Here is an 8,914-nt window from a genome sequence, read left to right on the forward strand (position 1 = left end):
ACTGTTAAATCCAGTCCTTGCACTTTTGCTCTTGTATTTTTGGCTTTGGAAAGGGTGAGAAAAAGAACCACCATCCAAACGCCTTTTTGGAGTTATGTCTTCAGTTAGTTCTGACCGTGACCTCGACAAACAAGCGTCTCCGCTCCAAACACTGTGGGTGCATATATCTGTATATGTGCTTATGCTTCCCTGAGTTTGGTTACAGCTAACTCTTTCCGAACAAACCCACTCTCAGGTGCTTGCAGGTGCTAAAACTTTCAAAATTTGCACTGCTATTTCCAACCACCCTTAACTTTTCAAACCTAATTTTCTTGTATCAGCTCCTGTGCCTACGGGAGCTGATCTCACACTGGCTGCGACTCAGTCTGGCTCAAGCCCAAGGTAATAACACTTGGGTGGCATTTACTGTAGGGACAGCCACTGCCACTTAGAGTTATTGTTAGTTTTAAAAGAAAAGGTGTGGTTTATTGAACCTACCTCACAGAATCTCAAAAGCCACATGCAGTCTCAAAATAATTTAACAAGTGCATTTTCAAACGAGAGTTAATCATGAAACATATATACACGACACTACACTGGAGTTTCAAACTGTCTTGTTTTGTATCTCAATTCACGCAAACTAACATCACACTGACACACCATTCAAGCTATTTTGGGGCTGTTACTGTTGCTGATAAAGGGCTCATTTCCTGTAGGCTGCATACAGGTTTTCTAACTTCAGGAGGACATTGGAAGTATCCCGCAAAGAGCTCATTACAGGCAGCTTCCTGGATGTTCTCTGCAGCAAACAACCTATTTGGCATATGGACTCCCAGGTGTAGCCATCACAGAAGCAGGTCACTCCAAAAAGTCATGCATGTGAAATGCTGAGGTGCAGAGATTTTTAGCATCTGTAAAGAAGGAGTTGTACAAAAGGATGCTCTCAGAGACCTGTGTCTTTTTTTCTTGCAGCTATTACTAACACCTGTATGGAGAGTTCTGGCTGAAGATGGATTTATTCAATTTTGTCCACAATTGCATCTGCTAAGAAATTTGATATTTATAATCTCCCTTCACTACCTAGAACATCCTATCGCTGTCACTCTGCAGCACCTGTGCCCTTCAGCTGTGGCTATTGTACTGCAGTAGGGAGCAGCTGTAGCTGTGCAAGCAGGGCATGATGAAAGGCTGTTTTTTTTTCTTCTTCTACTCAATTACAGCCCACCTAGGCTTCTGGTAGCCAGCCAAGACACCCCACAGCGCACCAGTAGTCCATCCAAACCCTGAACAACCGGGCCATCTCTCCCAAAACTGTTGGAGTTGATCAAGATACACTCCATCTGCATCACCATCACAGCTCCGGACGTTTGCAGCTCCATAAAGAATCTGGAGTGTGATAAGGAACGACTCATGCCATCACAAAGCACGATGAGATAGACTAATGGATTTCTGATAAGCTGTTATCATCATTCATAGCTTTAATGCATCAGTGGCAGTCTATTCTAACATCAGAGAGCATTGGGTAGTCGAGTGGCTGCGTGATAGGAAAGCCAGACTGAGCGCGGGGCTGGTGATGATAATTTACTGTTCATCTGGATAGTCTTTAATGGAGTATTTGGCTCTAGTGTTACAGATGCCATTATGCACAATTAGGTTTTGTGTGCTATAGTGAAATGATAAAAAAGGAGCACTGACGGGTGCACCCAAAATCACAAAGTGTTAAAACTAAGCTGGGCTGGAGCCAGTTTAAGGCTAAAATCCGGCAGGTGAGTCGAGGTAGCACAGGTAACCCTCCAGTTAAATGTTCTTGCCAGATTGCCAGAACCTGCCGCAAGTGTTCCCCCAATTCTGCATATTAAATCCACAGGCATCGACAAGGGATCTGATGTTTTTGTGCTGGCGCTGTGTTTTTTCTGTTCCTTAAAAATGAAGTGAATGGATAACAGGTGCAGACAGGATTGATACTGGGTGGTCCAGAGCTGGCTGAGTGGAGAGGCATGCGTTTTAAAGATAAGGATTTACCAGGCACAGACAGTGCAGGACGGGAGGCAGAGGGAAATATTAAGCAAAAATCACATCATAAACACTGAGCCCTTTCTGCTATGCTCATACCGGCATGCTTGATGTCCTAATCATCATCCATTTTCTGGCCCATATCTGAGTTTATCCTAAATCAACAGGAATAAAACATACCAGACCATTTCATGGCTTGGCGATTTCATGGACAGTATCATTTTTACAAGGCAAGTTGAGCAAAAAATTGAATTTGCTGTTGATTTGCCTTTAGTAGACATACCAAATTGGATCCACTATGCATAAAATGCAGTAGTCTCCAGTCATTTAATTTCATACTGAAATGAAAATAGACAGTGCCTGGACTGGCGAGATGATCCCAGTTGACATCTAATTGTCTCTATAATTGAGTGTCTGAATGTCTGTATGCCGAACAAATTTTATTCAGTGTTTGGTCTTAAAAACGTGGCTTAAAGTAAAAGTGAGTACATGATGAACACGATTTATTTTTATTATCATATCTGCATTTTTGTCGCTACAGTATGGCTCCATCTTTTACTCATCCATTACAGAGCTGTCTGATTTCTTTAAATGTTCATTAGTAGTTGAAATTAACAACACACAACATTTTAATTTGCTAAATGTGCAAAATGTCTCATGAGAATTAAGGGAATACAAAGTCTCTGGGTTCAAATGAAAACTCTGCATTCAGTTTCTGCCTTCCCCCGTTCCCCTGTTTTCCTTTTTCTCCTGGATTTGGTGCATTAGTGAAATGAAATGTTGAGTGCACCTGTCAGATTAAAGGATTGAAGGTATCCCATTCTATTATTTGTTGACTGTAACTGTTAAATCTAATCGCCTTGTCTTCCTGTGAAATAGATTGAATTGAAGTGTGGGAGCTATTTTTATTGGAAGTGAAAGAGCCTCTTATCCAGATTCTGCTTTTACATTTCATAAGAGAATAAATATGAAATATTTACAGCGTGCGTTCCTGCAGCCTATGTATTGTGTGTTTATGTGAGGGGGTTTGTGTGCATCCATGTGTGTGTGTGTGTGTGTGTGTGTGTGTGTTTGCGCAAAAAAGGGGAGAATGAAAGCGCTTGTCTTTCATGTTGTGCAGCTTTGATTATTGCTTTCCAGTGTCGGATTAATATTCAACATTCAGCTCTCAGAGGACTGTGCGAGTCAACATCAATTTGTGTATTCTGAATACCTATAACTGTGTCATTGGCAGTCCTTTATACATCAACCAAATAATTCCCACAGACTGAACTGCTCATTTTCTAACTCAGATTTTTTTTTTGCTCATGGCCAACATGAAGCAACACCAATTAAATGTTCATTACATTCAATATTCAGCAGCTCTCATTAAGAATCATCAAGGAAATACCAGTTGGTTGCACAAATGGTGTTTCAGTTGACGAAGTTCACATGGTACGAAAAAATCCTAATAAAGGATGTTTCCACTTATTCCTCCACCCTGAAGCAGGACTGGTGAGGGGGGGGATAGAGTCATCAAACCCTCAGTGATACATGCTCCATTTCAACACCATAACACAGAGACTGCTGTTGCTACGGCAGCAAGCTGGAATCAAAGCAGTTTCTATTGGCGATTCCCCCGGGAGTTTCAGTGGTTCGCCTCTCTGATGTTTCTCCTGTCATCATCATCATCACCAGAGACACCACCACTCCTGCTCGCAAAGCGCACGCACGCACGGATGCAACAGCCCTGACAAAAATCGCACTTAACAAGAGTGTAGAAGCAGTCACACACATGTATGCACTGTGTATGCACGCAAATGCACACACACATTGAGACAATCACCTCTGGGAATAATGATCATGAAAGAGACACAGTGTGGAGCTGGAGCTGTTTGAGTTACACAGCAGCTTTGATGTTAAATTGAGGGAAAAAAGGGAGAGCAAGTCACATCTTCATCGTAGATGGCAACCCCTTAAGCAACGTTAAGAAGAATCGTTTATATCTTGGGATGCTCCACATATTCTGTGTGTGTGTGTGTGTGTGTGTGTTTGTGATTTTTTAACACTCTTGGTAGGCGCTTTTTCTTGCACGGCCAAATATAATGTGCTGAATTCAGAGTGAAGTTGCTGTTCTAACTAACATTTTGGATCAAAGCTGTGTAAATATAGAGCAGCATCCAGCGAGTTAAAATCCCACAATAATTCTGACTTAATCTTTCCATGCCCACAATTTCATTACTTCCCTAAGTACAGTTCCCGGGGACATTCTCTTTAAGTAATCACAGTCAGGGTAATCCGATCCCAGGAGGGGCGGCTGCCAATTTTCACACGCAATCACCTTTTCTTCATGGACGTCCATAAGGAGGCGTGTGAATGCGGATCAAAAATGACACCAGCGCCTCTTATTACTTAGAAAGGCCTCTCCTCCTGAAAAGATATGGCATTGTTCTCATGTATACATGCTCACGCCAACTGCTCACATTTCCAATCCAATAATGATATACCCCCATCACGTGCTTGCAACCACCCTGGATCAATTAAAACCCAATTAACAGGAGTTCTATGGAATATAATCCAACTGCACTATTGTCAAAATCCTGCTGGGATCATTAGTAATCATTTCACAGAGCCTGGAGGCAAAATTACATCCATACATTTACAGACACAGCAATATATCACAGAGCATAGCCTGCAGGCTTTAATCAATCCCTGCAACCCAGTTCAGTCTGTTCAGTAGGTGAATATGCACATCAATCAATCCCCGCCCCTCTGCTCTAATTGCTTAATTCTCTTGTTTGTGAAATCTCCTGGGACATGTCTGGAAACACATCCGAGGTAACCCACATTAAGGACAGCATGATGGAATGGGTCTGTACCGCTCCCGCTGTGCAAGTGGGACTAAAACATTAATTGCCTGTAATTAACTAACAGCTCATATACTAAAAGTGGGGAGAGCAGGAGCCTATGTTTGGCCTAGTTTGGGCTTATTTTGACCTATGGCATTCCTGGTGAAGCTCTCATGGAGGCTCTCCAATTAAATATCACTTCAGACATTCTGAATTTTGAGGAGGGAGCCAAAAAAGTAAAGCATCAAGTCTGTGTTTAGCATCAGGACACCATTTACCTTTCTTACTATCCCAAACAATCCAATAACAAACAATACATTTTGCATAATTCTTTAAAAACAGGATGAAAATCAGGCAAATGTGTGACAATCATTCAAAATAAGGCATATAATGAACACTGTAAACACAATCCCTCATTTATTTTGTTGTTTTCGAATTCTTCTTCCAATAAATATGATCTAAATTTATATTTCCCAACCCAAATATAGACAACACAGTGACTATTTTCTTATTTTGAAACATTTATTCCAAAGAGTGTGTGTCCCTGTGTGTTTGTTTCTACAACGTGGGCTATGTTCCAACATCAGCACCAAGTTTGCGTGTATTATCAGTCTAAGAAAGTGTGCTATAACTATTATTACTGTCTCTAAATGTCCGTGCGTGTGTCCCCCATCTGCGCGTCTTGTACCGCATTACCGCGCATCTCTCAATCAACACAGCGGACTTACGTCTCTGAAGCGATTCCAGTGCTTGATCTTGCGGCTGTACTGTGAAATGGTGGACAGCCACTGCTCGTCTTCCATGAAATTCCCCGTTTTTTCCGCCTCTTTGACGCTCTTCACGTCGGTCTGGAAGGTAGAGCCCGCGAGCATCACCAGCGGGACGAGAAGGCACACGATATCCGTAATTTCCACCATGGTAGCGGACAAAAACACCTCGCGCACACCGGCTGTCGGCTGTCCTCTTCTGGGAGGAGGGGGAGGATGCTGAGGCTGGATTGAAACTACCAACTGATTAGCCTATAGGATGCTCCTTCTGCTGCTGGGAGGGAGGCAGGGGAGAGGGAGGGAGGGGAGGGAGGTTTGATGGTAGTATTCAGGGTAAGTCCTGATGCTGTGTGACGCTATTTGGTATGTTTATATGAATAAAGCAGCCTATACGTCACAGACTTATTTGCATCGTAATGCTAGAGTTGGTGTTTACATGCTGCACCTTCATGTGTCACGTGACGCCCTGCACCCCCACTCGCTCGGCTTGCTCAGGTGGGACAGTTGGGTATGTGGGGCAGGCTGAATTAAGGACTACTTACATTTTCTGAACTAACCATTAGTCATTTCAAGGACGTAGGTATAGTGTCAGCACTTGGGGTAACACATGGGGGGTTTGGGGTCCTCTGCCAGAAAAATTTTAGTGCCAAACAGGTAATTTCCTGCATGCTGGTGAATTTTTATGCATCAATTTATGGTGTAAATGCTTCCTCCCTGAAACCTAGACTTATAAATTTGAAATTGTGAAAATGCCTGTCACAGTTTTTGAAGTCCTCGGAGATGCCATCAGATTGCTTGACCATCTTAAGCAGGATTTATACTTCTGCGTCGTATCAACGCAGTACCTACAGCATGAGGTCTGCATCAATGTACCCTACGCCAGGCCTACTCAATCAGCGGCCTGCAGGCCATGTGTGGCCCAGAAGCAACCTCTGAGTGGCCTGGGCAGGGATTGGTACCGCAACGCGGTATTAAACGGCACAAGGCAAATTTAATCATGACTGTAATAATAATAAGCTCCGCCGTAATCAGCTCATATCGTCACTTTTTAAAGTTTAGGTTTTATGTATCATCATGAAGCAGCCTCTCTCCTGCTCTCTGCATGTCAGGGCTCACAGCACAGCACACACACACACACAGACACACATGCACAACAGAGTGAAGTTAACAGCAGAGAGGCCGCGGCGCAGATGAAGGGAATGTAACTTCAAGATTACTCTATAGTTGATGACAACTATGCTTGTTACTGTGAGTAAGTGCAATAAAACCTCTGCCAGTCAAAAGCCAATACTTTATCAATACATGTGTTCAGCATGTAGAAAGCTATTTCAGTCTGCTCTGTCCGCAGTCTCTCAGTTTTTCTAATTCTATGAGAGTATTTGTTTGTTTTCTTCTCTTAAAAATTGACTGAAAGGATAAATGAATTATAAAATAAGTACAAGCTGACTAACCACTTTAGATCTAGGCTGAAAAATAAAAGAACTCATATATTCCATAATATATGCATGTTGTATTCTCTTGTGTATCCTTAACATTTATTTTAAACCAATTTTCCATTGAAGATTACAATGTTTGACAAAACAACTCAAGGTCCACTTATTAGCTTTTTCCAGAGCCTCACACGTTCTTCATCGGAGCATGGAGTTCGCTCAGTTGTCATGGAGACTAATCAGCTGGATTTCGTCCATAGCCATTGGACGATTTCATGTTAATCAGAAAATGTGCTTTGAAGTTCTTTTACAAAGTTATAAAATGTATTCATGTATTTATATACTTCTTATATACGTAATTCATCAATCAGATCACAGGTTAAACTTGATTTTTTATCAGAGCTGCAAATCCTTTCATTGATGTCTAACTGCATAAATAAAGTACAAAGCGCATGTATTTACTTTAAAAGTGCTGCTCCACAAGGAATAACATAGTTGTACCCAACAAAAAACAGTATTTTAGAATAAATATTATGTGGCTTTGTAGACAAGCAGATTCATAGTAAAGACTGCAACATAATTTAAAGAGCTTTATGTTTGATGTGTAATATCCCCAGACCCTGACTCCTTTGATGACGTCAAACCAGTTGAAAATCCCTGTCCTCATCCTTATGAATGGCCTCTGAAGTAGGTCTTTCCCCCTGCACACATTTTTAAATTTGTCACAACAAGTAAAGCACAGGTGCAACTAATACCATTAACAATGACTCTGTTCCATTTAAGTGTCCCAGTAAGGCGTGACAGTGAGCCTGCGTTCATGATAACAGCGTGCTGGAACTGGAGCACCTAAATGCAATGCAGCCATAATTAATGTTATTAATTAGATATGTGCTATTCTTGCTATCACATGGTGTGAAACAGACCTCGTTCTGTATTGCTGAGCTGAATCAACACCTCTGTCTTAACAGAAACTGAACATTTAATGACTCACAAATTAATTAGTATTAAATGCAGGGCTGTTGTATTGTCTTGTGATTTAGTGTGAGCCTGTGATCTGGAATAATTTGATTGCATTAATTGCATTAGACTGGATTTTAAGACTTTTATTGCATGTCACCCCCCTGTATAAACTACTACCACTACAACAGTGAGACATACCCAGCCAAAATTTGACAGCAAGACTTCATAATAATAGAAAAATGAGGTCTGTGCTGCCGCTCTGTTTCAGAACTTTCACCTGGATTGATGAAGAGACAACAGAAAGAGGAGGTTAGTGGATTAGTTTGTTGTCAAGCTCTGCTCTGTTGTGTTCAGATGGCCAACAGATAATGGCAGCGTTTCCTGACACATTACCGGGAAACAGAGCATTTGCATCGTGCCACGCTACAGTATCTGACTGTCTCTGCCCTGCCTGCTATATCTCTCCCTGCTGCAGTCTCAGCCGGTCTCCGGAGAGACAAACTGAATGACAGCTTGTAATTGAAATGCTGGATTAACTGATGCCATCTTTATTTCATCCTGAACAGAGTAGTCTTTGTGGCCCTCTTAATAAAAGCAGGCACGAGACGGGGCGTCATCTAATCTCTCACCTGAATGCAATCAAGTTTACGAGCAAAGATAAAGGAGAGGGGAAGTTGTTTAAATTGAACAATGTGCTGAAATTAGGATGTGATAAAATCAGTGTGTGAAAGCAACAAAGCATGTTTTAATCCATGTATGTATAATACACACTACAAGACTGATACTCAGTTTTTACACTAAAGCTGTACGCTCAGATTGGTAAAAAACAAATCTGTATAATGCAGCTCGTTTAGTTGGTTTGGTTTTACTAATGTGTAGTGATATGTTCTAACATGGTGCTCTGCAGCCGCTGCAATCAGCCTGCTTCATTCACAGT

General features: G+C 41.7%; 1 protein-coding gene across 2 annotated transcripts in view; it reads right to left on the reverse strand.

The window, feature by feature from the left end:
- Positions 1-5,859, reverse strand: part of spock2 (SPARC (osteonectin), cwcv and kazal like domains proteoglycan 2) — a 39,490-nt gene extending 33,631 nt beyond the window's left edge. Inside the window, exon 1 of one of the 2 annotated variants that reach the window (XM_033612486.2) lies at positions 5,549-5,859. In XM_033612486.2, the coding sequence (XP_033468377.2) occupies positions 5,549-5,737 (189 nt within the window). In that variant the 5' untranslated portion in view covers positions 5,738-5,859. The remainder of the gene's footprint in view (positions 1-5,548) is intronic. The other variant, XM_033612487.2, reaches the window with a different exon arrangement.
- Positions 5,860-8,914: the final 3,055 nt, after the last annotated feature.

The sequence above is a fragment of the Epinephelus lanceolatus genome, chromosome 17 (assembly GCF_041903045.1).
Source record: "Epinephelus lanceolatus isolate andai-2023 chromosome 17, ASM4190304v1, whole genome shotgun sequence".
Taxonomy (NCBI): Eukaryota; Metazoa; Chordata; class Actinopteri; order Perciformes; family Serranidae; genus Epinephelus; species Epinephelus lanceolatus.